The following is a 19604-nucleotide window of genomic DNA, read 5'->3' as shown; positions in this document are numbered from 1 at the left end:
CAGCTGCTGGGAACCAGCCTGTGTCCTGCTCACCAGCCTGTCTAAATCCTCCTTCAGCATCAATCCATGTAAGCCCAGCCTGTCCTTGGCTCCTCTTCTCAAGCCAGAGGAAAAGCCACCCCAGTTTTGGAGAGGAAGACACAATGACAAAGAAGATGGCAGGAGGAAAGGAAGGTCATTGCTGAGAGGGAGCCAAGGGGACCGCAGTGCTGTGGTTGAGGTTGTTGGGGAGATGCTATGCAGGGTGGGAAACACTGGAGGGCTGAAGGAAGACAATTGCTCCAGTAGATGCGTGCGTGGGGAGATGAGGAGCAGCCATGATGGGCACTTCTGTCCCTTTGGAGAAGCCCAGCAGCAACCAGGACAAACAAGCAAGAGGCAGGGGGATGCTGGGGGACACCTGCGCATCAGCTCTGTTGAGAGGGACAAGATTCAGGATGCACCAGCTCTTCCCATGAGGTCTGGGTACCAGCGAGCATGGGTGGGAGAGCAGGTGGAAAGCTCCAGTGATGCTGGGAGATTGGGACATCTGCTCTCCTTTCCTTTTACCCACGGGGCATCCAAACCTCACAGGCAGCTGTGCTCGCTCGGTCCCTGGGAAGGTGGCTGGGTCCCACGAGGGCATGCTGCACAGCAGTTGCTGTCACAGAGCACAGGCAGAGCTCACACACCCCTTCAGCCAGAGCCGTGGGGAAGGACGTGGGTGGTTTCCAGAAGGTGACAAAAGGACAGAATGCTTTTGGGACAACCATGCCAACTTGTGTCCACCTGCCTGGGAGGGTACCGGGTGACACACAGCAGAGTCCAGCACCCAATGGGACTGTGCTCAGCAGTCATTGAGCCCATGCACCTGCTGGAGCAGTGAGCTGCAAGCACAGGGCAAGAGGAGCTGCAGCATGGATTCAGTCAGCGGAATGAGCCTGCTGCAGAGAGCCACACCTGCCAGCCACAGCAAGGTCCCCAGAGAGAGGAGTGGAGCATCACCTCCCATGACCCTTCAAACCAGGCACACATTTCCTTGCACAGTTCCCAAACTGGCAGCAAACCTGACTGTTACAGTTCTCCCCCACCCAGTGCTCCAGGGTTTGATCCAAGAGGGGCAAGGTCTCCAAGGGTCCCCAGGACAGGCCTGAGGGCACACTCAACCTCTCCAAACTAGGCTCTCCCTGCAGGCAAGCCCCGCAACCCCTACAGCCAGGCATCCCCGCCAGCACCCCCACTCACCGTGTACCCCCGCTGGCCTTTCTCACCCGGCTCCCCTGGATCTCCACAGGGTCCCTGCGCACAGACAGGGATCGAGTCAACCATCGTGTCCCCCCGTCTGGCCCCATGCTGAGAGCAGCCTGTGGAGGCTGCCATGGGGAGGACAACGAGCAATGCACAGAGGCAGCCTCGGGAAGGGCAGAGTGGGAGGATTCGCATCCCTCGGCACACCCACCACCCTGCCCTCCTTCGCAGGGTCTGTGGCCAGGGCAGGTTTGGACATGGCAACAGATCTGTTTCCCTGTTGCTTTGGTGCCCTATGGGAGGTCAGGATGGGGAGTTTTGGTTCCTTTCTTTTGCCTCATGGTGCTGCCCTGTTCGCAGAGGCCAGCCAGGGGGGAAGCATCACCCAGCAGTCCCGGGGGCTGTGTGGGCATGGGGCTGCAGACCCACCAGCATGGGGCTGGCCCCACACAAGTACTGCATCAGCCATACTTCTCTGGCTTGTTTTTGTGCCTCTGGGAGGGATCCACATGGTCCCTGTCTAAACACAGGGGTAGGAACCTGGTGCCCTGGGGAATATAAGCCAGCACTGTTCAGCTGGAAGAGACAGAGGGGCAGGGGTTGCGTCTGCCAATGATATCAAACATCACCCAGGTTTTGGTGGGAAGCAGACAAGCAAAGCATTAGGCTTCTTTGAAACCCAATCCCGAGGCCCTCAATTACAGCATGCCAGAAGCCATTGGGCAGCAGATACTTTTCAGGGCAGCCCAGGACTGTGCAAGTGACTGGGGAAATCAACTCTGCAAGCTGCCCCAGGCCAGCCAGGGTGGCAGTGGGGCCAAGCAGCATCCAGCTGCGGAGGGGATAAGGGGGCTTTTCTTACTTACAGGTGCTCCTGTTTTCCCTGGATGTCCTGGGGGCCCGGGGGCTCCGGGTTTTCTCTGGATTAAAAAGATAAATGTTGGTAAAACAAATCTCGCTGACAAAGTGCTTGGAGAGAGGAAAACGCAGCTGGCCAAGCTGAGGAAAACCCAAACCACAGAAAGTTGCTTAACAGCAATACTCACCGGCCAGCCTGCATGTAGAAGCTGGTAAAATGATGATTGCTGAAAGAAGAAGGAGGGGGAGCAAAATGTTAAGAAAAAACCTAAATCCCTTTTTGCTGGCTTCAAAGTCTTTCTCCTGTTGCTTGGGAAGACACAGCAATGAACCAGTCCTCTAATTATTTTTTTTTTTATACTATGTGTATGGAAGTCACAGGACAAGGCTTAATCTGAGGACAATGTGTAGGAGATAAGGAACTGCTGGCTTCATTAGCAAATGAAGACGGAAACCTCGCTTCTGAAGTTTGCTGAAATTCTGCTCCCCCATAGATGCCCTAGCAGCCTTGGGACACCAGAAATCTTTTGCAAGTGGAGAGGTCAGAAACACGTTGTTGGTGAGTGCAGGTACCATCATATTTAGCCCAGGTTGGACTAAAACACTAGAGTTTGCCCCAGGTGGGAAACCTCATCCCGACCAGTCCCATTTGAAGCCCCAGAGGAGGAGATGCCTGGGCAGTCATGGCCAGCAAGCTTTCTCCTCACTGCTCCTAGCAGCCAAATCTTTCATGCACCTCCAATTTTTTAGAAGACCAGATGACCACAAAGAGGAAAAAGCACCCCAAAGCCACAGGGTGAGCTAATCCCATCGTAGCCAGAACTAATCCCATTGTATTTCAAAGCCAGTGTAAAGGTCCTAAAAACTCATGGCACAGCCTCCTCTTCACCCACTTCCAAGCCAGGTTTCCCCAAGTTTTGGGAGATGGCCAGGAAAAAACCCGATGTCTGTCTCCAACTACCAGCCATCCTCCTGCTCTCCCAGCAGCACAAACCACAGACACTCAGGAGGCAAAACCCACCTTTCCACCTCCTCCTGCTTCCTATGGCGAGCCCAGACATATGGTCCAGGCAGGTCCTCCAAATCCTGGCTTGCATCAAAGGCTAAGAAAAGCCCCCGCCTTGTTCATGACCCTAATCCCAAGCAGCTGGAGGGGCAGGATTCCCACATGCTCCCCAGCTTCAGCCTCAGGGGTGCTGGGAAATTCCCTCCTGTCCCCCTCTCCAAAGTTCCATCCTCTGATACCAAAGGAGAGAGAAGGGAAAAGGCTATATTTTCGTTTATTAATGAAAATAAACATGGACTTTTCAACATGTGGAAATATTTCTAATAATGAGTAGAGCTCTTGGGGGCAGATGATGGATGGATGCACTTAACTAGCTTGAATGCGGCATCAGGCATCTCAGTTCCTTTCAAGCTGATCCTGAATTGATTACTGTGAGCGAATGGGTGCAGTCCTTGCCAGCCTGCCGGGGCCAGGCCATGATCCTCTTGGCCAGCCAGTTCTCATTTCTCTCAAAAGCTGCTCACAAAAACTTTTTGGGAGCGTTGGATCATGGCCAATGCTTTTACCTTGTCTCAGGAATCAGTGAACTCAGATTCACTTGGGACAGGATATTATTTCATTAGGCTTCAAAAAAAAAAAAAAAAATCCAACCTTTTAAAAAGTGGAAAAAAAAAAAAATCCCACAGGAGATGTGAACTCATATTTCGGAGCACCAGATGCCAAGGAGAGGGGAGAGGAATTAATTGCCTTCTGCAATTTCAGCAGGAAATAGCACTTTGCTCGCTGAAGCTCTGGTCAGCAGGGAGCAGCATGATCGGTACAGGGATCGTAAGCAAACGGAGGGGATGGAGGATGGGGAGTGATCGCCATATGGATCTGTCCTCCTGTAAAACGCCAGTTGGAGAGCAGAGCAGAGCAAACCCTTCTGACAGCTCTGCAGGAAGCAGGTCATGCCCTGCTTCATGGTCTTTGTTGCCCTCCCGGACCCACCCCACAGCCATAAAGCCACGCAGTCACAGAGTTGTGCTAGCTGCCGAATTCTTAGTAGCAGGAAATCACTAAAGATTGCCTCCTTTTTGCATGGAGCAATATTTTCTTTTGCTCTAAGGTTACGAGCCCTCATTTCCCATCCTGACCTCTTGCTTTTAAGGGTATTGGGAGAGATAAAAAGAAAGGACTCTAGCACTGCAGAATAAGCTCCCTAATAACTGTGGGAGCTCCAGTTCTCCTTCCTCTGCTTCTGGGACTCCACCACTACCAAAGTTTACACTGTCAGAACAAGACAGCAACAGTTCCTGCCGCTCAAGTTACACTGAGACAACTTCTTGGCAAACCCAATGTCTGTCAATATGTCATAAACAAAAACACAGGACAGGGGCTTGCGGCAGATTTGGAGTGGTCTTAAACTGTTTTTGCTCAATTCCCATGAACAGCAAAGGCTTATTTCACTGGGAAGGAGCAGGAGAGGCTATTGAGCATCCCAACAGCCATAACTGCTCTGGGACAGTCACCGATGTCCCTTGCTTTCCCAGTCCATCATATTGCCTTACGTCTCCCAGCCTGACAATCGGCTCCTCTGGCTTGCATTTCCAAAGGCTGAGGTAACAACAAACTCCAGCAGCCCAGGATGCCCCTCCTGCAGCCACCAAATCACAAGCACTTGGTTCACAAGAGCAGCACTGTCTCAAGCCACAGCATTTCTTCAGCCCCCCAGTAAGTTGTAGGGGGCTGCAGAAACAGACAGCCCCCCCCCCACCCTCACAGCAGCCAGCAGTCAGCTTTTCATCCCTGTGCTATCTGAACACAGATTAGCAAAACCCAGCCCATGGCTTTGCACTCCTGTTTCCTGCTGCCGAGAAAAACGCCGTCACCGGCACTGCCGGGGTCATACGGCCACAGACACAATAGCCTAGCAAGGCTTTCGGGTGCCCCACGTCATCCTTGCCAGACACTGCCTTCCCCTCAAGATCGGCACTTTGCCAAAAGCACCAGGCCAAGTGCCAGCACGCAACCCCCCCAGGAGCCTGCAGCCAGGGCCCCGGCAGCCCTCCAGCTTTGGCTTCCCAAATGTAGACAAGACTGTCTGCTCCCTCCAGCATCCCCAATGCCTAAGCGCCAAAGGTGGTGGTACACCAAAGAAATCACGGACTACAGCAACATCCATAGGCATGAACGTTTCTGCCTGCAGAAGAGCAAAGCCTGTAGTACCTTTCCAAATGCAGGCAGGAAAAAAAAAAATGCAATTCTGACTGTATGCAGAGCAAAGAACATCAGCAGCCCTGCAAAGTGCTGTAACCATGCCATGACAACAGGAATTGATTATGTAGATGTCTACCCCAAACACCGTTGGAGGAAGGTGATTGCCCTGGTGCAGGCATGGGGATGCTCTCTGGCACTGCAGGCTTCTTCCAGCCAACACTTCCAGCTCGCTCTCTCCTATCCCCGTTTACTCTGGTCCTGCACTGTGTGCCTGCGATGGGTCTTGTGAGCATTGGTAACAGCACAGCACCTGCTCTAGAGCAGCAGGGCGACAGGAGAACATGGAGGTCCTCCAGGTCAACCAAGATATCTCCCAATGAGCAGCTCTCCTGCACTTCCCAGGAGGAATCTGATCTCCTCTAAGGCAGGTATTTATCTTTTGCAGCTGCTTTCATCCAATCCAACACAAAACTGCAAGGGGCAGGTCTGGCCCAAGGACTTCTGGTCAGTTAATCCAAGCTCAGACCCAGACCAGCACAGGGCCACCCTCCACCTTGTACCTCCAGCCAGCATTGTCCCTTCCTTGGGGTATGCTGTGCTGGCAGAGCAGAGGTTCTCCTCACTGTATCATCTTGCCAGCATTAAGGTATTTTCCCTGGAGCAGAGGGTGCAATTACCCCTCTTCACAAATGAATGAGTTGAAGATAAATCAAACACCGGCCCATTACTCTGCTGGTTGCACCAATGTGCCTTGCAAGCCACCCTGCCTATCATCTGCTTTGAGCAGCTGATATCCAGACAGGCTGCAGCCCCATCAGAGGGTCATTACAGACACAAAACACAGAGAGATTGCTGCTCCAGGGAGCTCCAGCCCCAGGTTGGTAAAGTGCCTAAGGCAGTTAGAAACCCAGTGCCTTCATCTATTGCCCTGCCTGGCTCAGGCAAGACTCCAGAGGGAGTCTGAAATTGAGCTTAGTCACAGTAGTAAGCTGTGCTGTCAGGAGTCAGGGAACCTGGACAAGACTGGTGGGGTCCTTGCAGTGATCGCTCCCATGGTGCATGGAGTTTTGCAGCCATCTACGCAGCAGCTGAAGCACTCCTGCCTCCCCGCAGGTCCCATCCCCACTCCTATGCTCCCCACAGCAGCAGGACTCAGGTGAGAAAATATCTCGTCTTGGCAAGAAGCTTTTGATGGGCACAACCTCTGCGAGCCAAAGCCATGGCACACAGCCGGGGCATGGTGGAAAACTGGGATATGGTGGAATACAGGAGCAATGCTTTGCAACTGGCAACGCAGAGCAGGAGAGGGGCTGCTTTCTGCATGGCTTGGATCTTCTTTGGCTCCTGTCCTACAGAGGTAGGACGTGAACCACCCTTGGGAGGTCGTGGACGTGTGTGGACCATGGGGCCCCAAGATCTCCCAGTCAGTCACAGGGGAAAGAGGGATAGCTGTGTGAACACAGCTCTAAATAGGGCACACACTGATCCCATTTTACCCAAGGACAGCTGCCCACAGAGCTGTCCCCAGCAAGCTGCACCTCTCTCCTTGGCATCCTCCCTCTGCCCCCACCTGCTTACCCTGCCTCTGTCCTCCCACCCAACAGATTAGGAATCTCAAACCATTGTGAACCCTTCCTCCCAGCTCTCATCCCAGCAGCGCAGAGAGGCACCTGCACGGGAGCTGATGGGGAGGCATAAGTGGAGCTCCGTGAGTGCTCGCCCGCCGCAGCTGTAACTCACTGTGAATGTCTGCCAGTCCTCCCTGGAGTTCCTCCAGAGGACGATGGTGGGGATACCGGGGATGCCCACAGGGCCCGGGTCACCTGGGGGGCCCGTCCGCCCCATGGCTCCAGGGTACCCCTAGGAAGACAAGGGCAGCTCCTTAAAACCAGCTGGGGGTTTAACAATCAACACAGGCTGGATACAAGCTCTGACACAAATCAGGCTCTGAGTGGAGTCTGGGTCTAGGCACATTCCTGGGCTCAAACCAGCTCTTAAGATCTAAATAATCCTAACAGGGAAAGCAAAAGGAATGAGCTTCATACGCACATGTCTGTGCCCAGACCTATTTAAATGCCACAGGTATCGAAGCTAATGCACACAGTAGTGGCATGACTTGGGCAACAAGATTGCCCCTCTACAGCTTGGGAAAGATGGAAACTGCTGTGCAAAGGTTGTTAGGAGCACTCTCGCTGTTTTACTGATGGGGAAACTGAGGCACCACCCTTAATCCAGAGCATCTCCAAGCATCTGTCAGTGCACTAGGCAATGCTGCGTGCAGCAGGAGACAGAGCTGTGCCATGCAGGCTGCTGTGCACTGGGTTCCTGGAGCAGGAAGGGCAGCTGTAGGTCTGACCAATGCAGTGCTGGAGGACAGATGTCCCTCCAAGATGAGCTGCTGGATATAGCACAGGGCTGGACTTTGGGACATACCAGCATCCCTCCTCCAGGTGACCCAAGCTAAAGCTGCTTCACCTACCTGCTCTGCTGCCTCTGCAGAGCCATTAAGCAGCTCAGAGGAAAGAGAGCAGCTTGTCCAGACAGTCAGCTCAGTTCTGAGCCTGGGCTTAAAATACCCAGTAAAAATAGTTCTTTCCTCTTCCAAACGCACATAAAGGGCCACCAGACTGCAGCTTCAGATGCTCACACTGCCCTTTTGATGAAAAACAGCTGAACAAACCCAAACCATCTGTGGTATTTGCCCTGGACCCTACACCCCATCCCATACCTTCCCGTGTTTTCCTGGATACTCACTTTGTCTCCTTTGGGTCCCACCAGTCCACGTCTCCCAGGACAGCCCTAAAAGGCAAAGGAGGAGAGCTGTGTCACCCCGAAGGGGCACCCCCGCAACCAGGGGAGATCTCATGGTGGTTGGGTGACCAGTGCCATGGCCAGGGCCATCCTGGCCCCAGGGAAGCAGGAACTGAAACAGCTGACTCAGAGCAAACCAGCAGCACCAACTCTCAGAGAAACACCCCAAAGACCAGTGGGGTGGAAAGTGCATCCTATTTTATGCTGCTCCCTTCCCACTCTCCTGCCTTGGCTTCAGAAAGCAGCTCTGCTGGGCCAGTTGAGTGGCGTAATCCTGAGGCGCCCATCACAGAAATGCTCCAGACCATATGGCTGGGGAGCAGGAGCACATTTCCTGACACCTGGTGAGGAAAGGCAGTGTGTTAGAAAAAAAAAAAAAACATAAAGCTGGATCACAGCCACACACTCAAACAGTAGTTTGGATGAGGATGCAAACATCTGTGGCTTCTAACTTGTGTGAGATCTGGTCTAGCCCATCTGTAGTCAAAAGTGCACATTTTGGCCAAGCGGCGACCCCACTTCAGGGCTTACTGAAGCATCTGTCCGGACAGAAACAAAGTCAAATGGGAGATCCTGGCTTTTCTCGATGAAAGAAATCTACCTAGAAGATGTCAGCAGAGACTGGTAACATGCCAGGCTGCAGCACAGCATCTACCTGCATGTCTGCTGCAGAGCTGCAGCTCTGATGGCTTCAATTACAGCCGCTGTTTTTGTTCTGAGCTTGCAAACAGTCTTGTCTGAGCCCGGTAGCAAGTTTCGGAATCCACGCTGAATTACCACCACCCCAGGACGGCCACGGCTGCATCCCTGTGACCACTGAGGCAGCCCTGCTCGGGGAGCAGCCAGCCCTGACCTCACTGCCTTGTGTTGATGGGATGGGTAAAAAGGCCAAGCGACATGTCTAGAAACAGCTTCGCCACTGAGGGATGCTTCACCAAAGGGACTTTGATGACCTAAAGTACCCAGATCTGAAGCCCACAGGGCTCCGTGGCTCAGTTCCCCCTCCCTGGGGACTGGGAGCCATGCCCCCCAAGCTCAGTTCATGTATGGTACGCATTCATGACAAATGGCACATGCAGTGACAGTGATGCTGGCAACTCTGGTCTGATTTTCAAACCCTGGTATTAGAATCACAGAGTCATAGAATCATTTAGGGTGGAAAAGACTTTAAGATCTTAAGATCTCTTAAGAGTAAACCTAACACTACCAAGTCCATCATTGCTGAAGGAGGTAAAATAGAATCATAGAATGCTTTGGGTTGGAAGGGACCTTTAGAGGTCATCTAGCCCAACCCCCCTGCAGTGAGCAGGGACAGCTTTAACTAGATCAGGGTGCTCAGAGCCCCATCCAACCTGACCTTGAATGTTTCCAGGGATGAGGCCTCCACTACCTCTCTGGGCAACCTGTTCCAGTGCTTCACCACCCTCACTGTAAAAAATTTCTTCCTTATGTCTAGTCTAAATCTATTCTTCTTTAGTTTAAATCCATTATTCTTTGTCCTGTCACAACAGGCCTTATTAAAAAGATTCTCCCTATCCTTCCTATAGGCCCCCTTTAAGTAATGAAAGGCCGCAATAAGGTCTCCTCACAGTCTTCTCTTCTCCAGGCTGAACAACCCCAACTCTCTCAGCCTGGCCTCATAGGAGAGATGCTCCAGCTCTCTGGTCATTTTTGTGGCCTCCTCTGGACCCGTTCCAGCAGGTCCATGTCCTTCTTGTGCTGAGGGCTCCAGAGCTGGACGCAGTACTCCAGGTGAGGTCTCACCAGAGCAGAGTAGAGGGGCAGAATCACCTCCTCGACCTGCTGGCCGCGCTTCTTTTGATGCAGCCCAGGATACGGTTGGCTTTCTGGGCTGCAAGCTCACAGTGCCGGCTCATGTCCAGCTTTTCATCCACCAGTACCCCCAAGTCCTTCTCCACAGGGCTGCTCTCAATCCCTTCATCCCCCAGCCTGTATTGATATCGGGGGTTGCCTCGTCCCAGGTGCAGGACCTTGCACTTGTTCTTGTTGAAACTCATGATGTTCACACAGGCCCACCTCTCCAATAGAGCAATTTCTGCCCACTGCACCCAATATTAAAACATACACCAGAATGGGCAGGGACCCGTCCCAGTGCCAGGTAGCCCCTCTAGTTATCCACCCAGTACCCCTCCTCTAAGGAGCTGAATGCATGCTGCTGAGAGACCACTTCTGCTGGAAGGTTCCCAGTTTGGAGTGACTGAGATTTTACTGTGAGCACCACGTGCCCATTGCAAGGTGCCTGGGGACAGGCTCCTCCTCTCCACCCTGGGTGCAGAAATAAATTAGATCCTTCAGTAAGTCCTGCCTCCCTCTGATCCCCCTCAAAAGAGCTATGGGGTCCAGTCACTTCTTCTGGCTGCAGCCTCTAGCTTATCTCCTGTGTGGACACCCACTGCCCTGGCTCCACAGCTGAGATATGGCAGCAGCTGATGTGCCCAATGAACCCTTCCTCCAGTGTGGTCATTGGTGGGTCACGGTGCTCCACCAAGGACACTTAAATGCACCAGGACCCTCTCTGAGATGGTGAAAGAGCTGTTCCTCCTCCTGCTCCTCCCCAGGCACTGGCCATGGCCACCCCCAGCATGAACACCAACATTGCAAAGCCAACACATGCAGTCCTAGTGTACGGTGGAGGGACAGGACTGAGCCATGGGCACAACAGCACCCCCTGAAATTCGATGGCATCTACTTCTCTCCATTAAGCAGCTCCCAAGCTGATGCCATTTTGTGCAAACCAAAAAGAACAATTCAGAGCACCAGGAACAATGAACCCAAGGGCTGTAACATTTCAGGAGAGAAAAATGAAAATCAATCCAAGAGATCTCATCAAGAAGGCAGCCAGTGTTTTGCCCTCCAAACTGCATGCAACACCACTCCACAGCACCATCTCTCCTGCAGCATGACCCGATGGCTGCAGCCCTGGGTGCTGCGGAACAGCGGATGGCTCCTGGGAGGAAAGCACAGGGAAGGCTTTGCATTTGCCTGTTGCCTGAGTTCACTCTGTCCCTGACACCAGATGCCTCCAGCAGGATTCAGTTTAAGCCTACAAACAGAAACCACATCTCAGCTCCTAAACAGCTACTGCTAAGTTTGAGTAACAGAAACCAAAAAAGAAAAAGAAAAGCCTGTGGGGATGTACCAACAGCTGGGAACCCCCATGAAACACTGTCTATGAAAGTCAAGGAGCTTTTGAATACTGGCAACACAATGAAATCCCTGCAAGGAGTATCAGCAAGATCATAAAAATCAGTAGCTTTTAAAGTATGAAACACTTTCCACTTCTCACACTGTGTTGTTTTTTTTTTTTCCCCACTGATCTCCAATGCCTTTACAGTGGATGATGACTAGGATGGGAACTGAGGGCATGTGGTCTGCAGGGTCTTCAGTCCATAAATGTCCTGAACAGCATTAGGGCATGGTCAGAACTTGGCAGGATGATAAATAAGCCTCCATCCACGCCTCCCGACTGGAACAGCTACTCAAAGTGTTTTTGCAAAGGCATAAAAATCTCTGAGGGTGGCAAACCAGATGTACACGAACCTGCACTGAGGGAGAGAACCCATCGCATGGTGTGGCAGGGCTGGCAGTGTATGCCCTGCTGATTTCCCTAATCGACAGTGCCAGTGAAAGAGGAGGAGAAAAACCCCACAAGTGAAAATGTTGATGCTAAAACCCCATTATGTCTAAATCTTTCCTCTAAGGATAATGAGAGATGTCACCTTCAGACACCCAGCCTGCCTTGTGCCCAGGTCCCGGTTGCAAGGCTGTCCGAGGTGATGCAGTAAGAGGGTGAGCCACAAGCCTGGCACACATCGCCACTGCCAAAAACAGGGGTAAGGCAAAGTCCCATTCTCAAAGGAAAACCCCCAAATTCCTTTTAATGAAGTTTTCCAACACAAGGGCAATGATTCTTTGGTTTCACTTCCACAGCATACATTTAAACACCCAAAACATCCATCACACCTTTGCTGGCATCACTATGAGCATGGGGCATGGCAGCAGCAAGGTGTGTGGGTACGAACTGAGGCATGGCATGGCAGCAGCCCCAAAACAGGCTCTATGTGCCCAGACCCCCCATGGCTCAGGATGGCTCAAGGGGCTTGGTGGGACGGAGACCTAAGGAGGCAGGAGATCCTTTGGGAACCAGCACCAAGGGCAGAGCCCGCCTGCCCTCAGCCCTGAGGATCAGTGACAAAACATTGTGAAAGGTTGCCAGGCTCAGCACATAATTTTAGCTAAAATAATAGCTCTAACCATGCACTGCATGTGCCACTGCAGAGCTTCAAGCCTACACCTGCTTGCACCAGCATCTCAAACCCAAACTCCTAATGCCAGGGTGGAGCTGCCTGTACCTGTGTTTCCACCCAGGATGCTCATGACCAAAAGAAAACCTATCTCAATGTTTTCCAAAGGGGGAAAAAGCAATTGCCTCCTGGCTGGGTCCCCTTCTCATGCTGCCTCCCCTCCTGCTGGCTGACAGCAGGGCTGTCAAACGCCATGACGTTTCCTCCGCTCCCAGGATTTTTTTATCCTTCAGCATCTGTTCCTTTTGCTGTTTTCTTCTGGTTTTGTAGGCTATAGCTGCAGCAGCAAGGAGATGGCTCAAGGGGGAAGCTAGCAGTCTTAAATTTAACCATAATCCTATGAAGCCTGGCTCACTGATGATGAATTTAGTGTCAGGTCCCTCAAACAGCTGTAACAACAGCAGTGTGGAGACCTGCCCTGCAGCGTCCAGATCAACTCACAGGGCAGCCCTGAGCTTGGGGCATCCCAGATGACTTTCACATGGGTGTCTGCCCAGTGGGAGGAGAAGGTGCCCATGGTCACTTCTGGCAGTGGCACTGGGTAAATGAAATGTGATTTTCTAGAGGAATTTTTAAGAAAATTTAACCAAATTAGGAAAATCGTTTTGGCAGAAGAAATAAACATGTGAAAATATGTAAAAACATTTTTTCAGCTACTTCTCAATGAAGACTGATGAATTCTCTAAAGATTTATCTACTTTAAGTTTACCATTTTTTTTTAGATTTCCCTTTTTCATCTACTACAACGGATGAATAATCTGAAAAATAATCAAAAACTTATTTCAAGACAAATTCAGTGCTCTGCTTTGAACCACCACAAATTTTGGGGTGTTACAGTGGTAGAGAAGCAAAGGGCAGTGATGCCAGCGAGGGCTGTGGGCTGATGCCTGGGGTTTACTGCAGGGACAGGGGCTGGAGAAGATGGCTTGGCCCTGATCTGAGCTCCTCAGCCTGCCTCTGGGCAGGACTAGGGTGAAATGAAGACTGACAACGTGGTTAAATGACTTGAGACCATCTCTAGGGTGCGGGGATAAGGGAATTATCCCTCTACAGATGCTAGTGATGTTTCTTCAGGGACATCCAAAAACCTTCTTGCAGGGCCAGGCTGGTGCACAGCCCCATGCTGCCTGCATGGAGAAGGTTTCCCTGCACAGTTTCCCACAGCAATGTGCCGGCACCACAGCTCAGCAGCCTGCGCCCACCACCCACTCTGGAGGGGAAGATGCACCACCATCCATCACTCCCTTCCAGCAGCCATCACCTCGGCCACTCACCGGCAGCCCCGGCGGTCCTGGCAGCCCCGGTGGTCCCGGCTTCACATGACCCTGCTGCCTGTGTGCCACCAGCAAGATGGGGCGTCCTGGATGGGCAGTGCTGTCCCTGAGCCCTGGGACAGTGGGGCTGACTGCTACTGGAGGATGCTTCAGGACACCTGCTGCTGACCCTGTCCCCAGGGGACCTTTGGGCATGTTTCCTTTGGGGGCAGCTGCCTGACGTGCAGATGGGGAGACCTTAGCAAAGGCAACAGGCATGTCCAGGTCAGTGATGACGTCGCCGGGTTTGCTGGACAAGAGCCACCGCCGGGTGCCCGCATTGCCCATCAGCTTCTCCGTGGTGACATTCTCCTCCCGGGGGTTGAAGGCATGCTCCTTCTTGGCTGCTCTGTGTGTTTTGGTGGAGTGTCCTGGGCAGATAAAAGCATCATCAGGCACCCAGCCATTGTGATGGTGCACAGGAGAAACGGAGGAAGCCATGACTATGGACTCACCAGAGCTACCAGTGACCCACGGGCTGCTCCTGCCAAGCCCTGGCCTGCCAGGGCCGGTGATTTTATTATAGGTGGAGTTCAACAGCTCAAACCCTTCATCCTCAATAGAAATGCTCCCCTCCTCCTCCTCAGCCAACGGCATCTCAGTAGCAGAGAGTGAAGTCAAGGTGCTCCCATCAGGCTGGAGGTTGAGGGTCTCCTGGGGATCCTCCCATGTCCAAGGTGACCCCAGGGCCAAATCTGAATCAGTGGATCTGGAGTCCTGAAAAGGAAGAAGGAAAAAAATGAAATGTGAAGTTTTCACTTTTTTTCCCCCTCCCTGCTCAATACACTTTGTATTACTTAATTTCCCACAGGCATGAGTGCCAATGGGGGACACAAGGCAGCCCAGGGCTTCTGAGCCCCTGGCAGAAGCCCCCAGCAGGAGCCCCCGAGCTCCAGTGAAGCATGTTGGTGATGGTAAGGTCAGTCCAGCCATCTACAAAACTAAATTCGCCCTCCACAAAGGACACAAGCCAGTTCTTGGCGTCGACCACACTAACATGAAACTCCTTCTCACAGTCCCACTGCAATGATCCACCCCCCAATTTTCTATGCTGAAGGGGCATTGAGAGAAGAGCCTGTAGCTTAATGACAGAAATCCAAGCTTGAGAGCAATTACTAAACAATTAAAGCAAATGCATGGAGTTACACCAGGGATCGGTCTGCCCCTTCAGCCTTTGGTTTTGCTGCTTCTGCATATTTCGAGGCTCCTAGTGATGTTGGGGGAATGGTACAGGAGCTTGCAACCCCCACCACACATCTTCTTCCCAGCCAAGCAGCTGCAATAGCACTCCTGGTAAACCTCTGAGGGTTGGGAAGGGAAGGCAGATGCAAGCCTGGGTAGAGTCTCCTGGATGCTTGTGGCAAATTAATTTAAGGCAGTGGCTCTGTCTTCAGCTGCCTCGCTAAATGGTCCCTGCAGGACAGTGCAGGTCACAATGGCTCTTTCAGCCCTACAACAACCAGTGGAGCCTGGGTACCAACATGGATGGAAGAAAACAGCAACGTTGATAGAAATATCTACACTCAAGATGAAAGCACTGAATATGAAAAAAAAAGAAGTTAAACCTTAGTGAGTTTACCTGCATCTAAAATGTAGATTGTTTTTACATCCAGCACCAGTATAAGTGTCTCAGACTGGGCTTGCACAGTGAGCCACATACGCACAGAGCCAGGGTTGGGTTGGTTGATGGGTGTGAAGGACCTTCACCTCTCCTGGAACAGCTGGCAGCATTTCCATCAGCTCTGTACACCCACCACCCCCAGCTCAGAGCTTGCTCTGCACTCCCACTGAGCTCCATGGAGCACAGACAACCTGGTGCAGAGCTAGTTGGATCTCAGCCCTGTCCGGTGGCTCCTTGGTGGTGGTGCCATGCAACTGATGAAGAGATAGTCTTTGAGAAGTCACTAGAGGGAGATGCAGGCCCGTGCTTGCCTTGTGGGGCTGCAGAAGGGGAGCAGAGAGGTACAAGGAGATATGGAATAGTCATCCCATCATCCTTCCCATCCTCTCTTCTTTTGATTGAATGCGTTACTTGGTTCTGATTCTGCTCTGCACCACAGACACAAGATGCATGCTCGCCTGGGAGCACCAAGTTGGATTTGCATGAACAACAAGTAGAAAAACACTTTTGCTGCCAGAGCTAGTGATTCTGCAGGTAAGCACCCAATGATATGGGTGGGTCAGGGGAGCCAGCTCTGGCCAAGACCTACTTCTGGAGGGCCCTGGGAGGCAGAGGAGCTCCAAAGGCAGCAGGAGCTGCTGAAGCCTTTGCTCTGCTGCTGGATGCCATGCCATCAGATCAGAGATTTCCAAACTCTTCCTATCCCAAGTGGGGAGGAAAAGTGAAAAATCCTAAATTTTCAATTTTCAAATGTCAACTTTGAAGAGTTTATTTTAAAAGCAGCTGAAATGCTTCGTTCTTGATTGTGAAAACTTTTTGGGGGGGGTCCTGTCTTTGCTTATTATATCTAATTTGTTAGAATTTACTTTGATTTCAAGCTTTCATACACATGTGATTTTATAGGCTAAAACCCACCTCAAATGAGAAAAAAAAAGTGTTGTTTTTTTTTTCTTTTTTAATATCAAAATGAAGTATTTTGACAACCATTTTTCCCCTTCAAAAGCTACCCCAGACAGACTTTCCCCACAAGAAGTCTAACCAGGACAAATCCGCATCCTCCTAAAAATTTAGCAGTGCAAAAAACTACTGCTGATACCAGCCACAGACACAATCTCTGGACACCTTCACAGAGCATCTCCACCCTCATGCCCACAGGAGGAGGATGGCCAGACCCACAATGGACTCATTTTCATTGGTCCCTCTGATTCTGCAGTAGGTAAATACACGAGGAATATACTTAAGACTACATGTAGGTACCAGAGTAACCCACCCTGGGTCCCATCCAGATCTCATGTTACCTGACCCCTGGTGCTCTCTAATCCCTGAAGCTGCAACTGAGAGGGGCTTGAGGCCAACCACCCCTGACTCCCCTTGAAGCCATAATACTCACCCAAAGAGACAATATTTTTCTGAGCCAAGACAGGCTCTGAGTATAGAGGTTTTTGGGAAAACAGGAATATTCCCACTTCCTCAGTCCTTTGCACAAATTTGTCACCCCACTTGCAGACAGACACTTGAGCCCCCAAAGGGAGAGACAATGGCAACGTCAATGTGTCGGTGTTACTCTGCTCCTCCAGCCAGCGCTATGTCCCAAGCCAAGGGACAACATTCCTCTGTCACCAGGATTTTTATGCCCCAAATGGCATTGATAGCCATATTTTTAAAGAATGATGTCTAGGGTAGGTGTTAAGTAGGCAAGTGACAACATAGCACCAAGGAGTAAAAGCTGAGAGAGATCGGGATAAGGCAGAAAAGACAAAAAGCAAAGGAAACAGAGATGGCAAGTGGGGAAGCAAAGACTGGAGGTGACCAGCCAGCCCCTCTTTCCCCAGAGACCTCTAACAAGGACCTGTGGTCCTGCCTTGCAGACTGGAAACCACTGGATGCAGCTGAAGGGTAAAATGCAAAAAGTGGGAGAGAAGGGAGGAGTTGGAAAAGGAAAAGATTACCCTAATTCTGAAAGGGAATTTTCTCAGGGTTAGGAAGCTCTCGAGACCAGATCCTGCAATGCCTTGTCCACTCACTTCATTGCCAAACAAAACTGCCAGTGGAGAGGAGCATTCCCTGTGCCCCAGGGACATGAGCTTGCTGACCCATGGCTGTGCTCACGGAGGGGAAAGCAAGCACCTCCGGAGAAAGCGAGCAGCACGGGAAGACACAGATCCCAGCCTTCTGGCCCTCCACCTCTGCCAGCTCCCTGAAGAGAAATTCTCCAGCTTTATCTCCAGCCAGCTCCCTTTAGCTGGCCTTAGCAATTAGATGCTCTCAGATTTTCCTTTGGGCATTACCCAGCCTGCAGTTCAATCACCAAGTGAGCTCATTACCATTGCAGCCCTGAAGAGCAAAGCAAGATAAAGACTGCATTTCCTAAATGTCACCCAATGTCTGGGTAAAATTCAAGGACATTGAGGAAAGTAAGCAGCAAAAGCTCTGCACAAAGTCATCAGAACAAAGCACCTGAAGGGGACAGGCTGCAATGAAGCTGTTTTCATCGAGAGAAATGCTAATGTACAACAAAGGAGCCTGCAGAGTTTGGAACAAATGAAAACATGCCTTCAATTAAATCACAGCAGTTTTACTGCCTTCAAGGTGGAGGGAAATCAGACTTCAAATTGTGAGAGCATGGGAGCAGCCAGTGCTGCTCATCTGCAGCACAGACAGGCTGGACCTGGAGCATTACAGCAAGCTCTCGAGTGTGGCCAGCTGGCACGTCCTTGCCCTCACCCAAGTGTCCTGGCCAGCTTGTGCCCTCTGCTCAGCAACAGAGGAGCCTGGGAAGCTGATGGCGGCTGTTGGTCCAAGCAAACACTTGCAAGCTGGGCAAAATTCACCATGTGGACACACGCTGCACTGAGTTAGAATTGCACTGATTTTTTCTTTTTGTTTGGTGCTAGAGTAGTTTTCAGCCAGATCAGGGAGCTGTGCTGACCTACCCTGCAGTTCACAAAGCACTGTGCTGAGTGGGGACTGCTGAGAATGGGACCTCGGGGCAGGACAAGCCCTTTCCCTGCTGCCCTTAGATAAGCATTAGCTAATCAGAAACTCCACCTGGAACATAGCACCTTTCCAGCAGAAGGTCCTGTGATTTAGCTTAAGCTGTTCACAAATGTTAGAAAATAACCAAGGAAAGAGCATTCCTCCCTTACAATAGCATCCACACAGCCCAGAGAGCAAACCAGCAATAGCCCCTGCTGTCCACATTCGCCTCTAACCCTACAGCAAACTCACAAACATGAGTCTACAGTCTTTCTCATGGAGGTAAGATCCAAATCTCAAGAAAACCACAGAGATCTGCTTATCAACCACTCAGGCATTTTTTTAACCCCAAAGCTTTTGGAACAGGAGTTGAAGCCATGCAACATGTGGGGAGGGTAGGACAGAGCTGCCAGGCATCAACTTTACCCACTGTGAGGTTGGATTTGCAGTCCCTTATGGCAGTACAAGCTCTCAGGTGGATGAGGCAGGATCCCTCAGTTCTTTCCCATCATGCACATTATCAGGTACGTACCTTCCCTCTCCTTACACTTGGGTCCAGGGCAAAACAAGGCTGTGAAACTAGAGCTGAGGAAAGGCAGAGACCTGCCCTCACTATAATGGGCTTTCTCCTTGCATCTCCATTTTGTAGCCCCTTCACACACAGCATAGTCATTTCTTTCCTTTTTCCTTGCCAGACAGCACTACCAGCCATCAGGGAGAGGGAGCCCCAAGGGATTAATGACAGTTTGTATTAAAAGCAGACACTATTCATCCAGGCTAGCCACTACATAGCTACACTTCACCCAGCTGATGCGGAGACCATCCCACAGTTGCCTGCCAATGTTCATCAGCACCCTGAATTAAATTAGTCTTCTCAAATGTATCAGAATCAATGGATTCAATTACACAAAGATAAAACCCTTCAGAGGCTCCTTCAGTGTAACATATAAGCCAGATTTCAAATCCAGCTAAGAGCTCCCCTATCATTAGCTTTAACTAACTTGGTTTGTGGTCCTGTTTCTGTTTAAGTAGGATGACTGCAAGCTGGCAGTGGTCACACAGACTTTCTGTAACACACAGACTCTAAAACAGCACTTTTTTTTTTTTAAAAAAAAAACAACTAATACCATTAAACCCCCCACCCCTAGTTTATTTTACAAAGTCCTTTTGGGCAAGAAATCAAAAATAGAGAGCTGCAGAAAAAGTGTTCTGGCTAAAACTCGACTCTTTCATTTGTACATCTTAAAAACAGTTCAGCTGTTAATTAT

General features: G+C 51.1%; 1 protein-coding gene across 1 annotated transcript in view; it reads right to left on the bottom strand.

Annotated features, from left to right (window-relative positions):
* LOC142594309 (uncharacterized) overlaps positions 1–19604 on the bottom strand; it is a 99410-nt gene that overhangs the window by 27480 nt on the left and 52326 nt on the right. The window contains exons 7-14 of the mRNA XM_075716913.1: positions 14191–14456; positions 13829–14088; positions 13701–13786; positions 8045–8089; positions 7031–7150; positions 2274–2312; positions 2094–2147; positions 1225–1278 (exon numbers count right to left, since the gene is read on the bottom strand). Coding sequence (XP_075573028.1) covers positions 1225–1278; positions 2094–2147; positions 2274–2312; positions 7031–7150; positions 8045–8089; positions 13701–13786; positions 13829–14088; positions 14191–14456 — 924 coding nt within the window. The remainder of the gene's footprint in view (positions 1–1224; positions 1279–2093; positions 2148–2273; positions 2313–7030; positions 7151–8044; positions 8090–13700; positions 13787–13828; positions 14089–14190; positions 14457–19604) is intronic.

The sequence above is a fragment of the Pelecanus crispus genome, chromosome 9 (genome assembly GCF_030463565.1).
Source record: "Pelecanus crispus isolate bPelCri1 chromosome 9, bPelCri1.pri, whole genome shotgun sequence".
Taxonomy (NCBI): Eukaryota; Metazoa; Chordata; class Aves; order Pelecaniformes; family Pelecanidae; genus Pelecanus; species Pelecanus crispus.
This window is presented reverse-complemented; position numbering and strand designations above follow the sequence as displayed.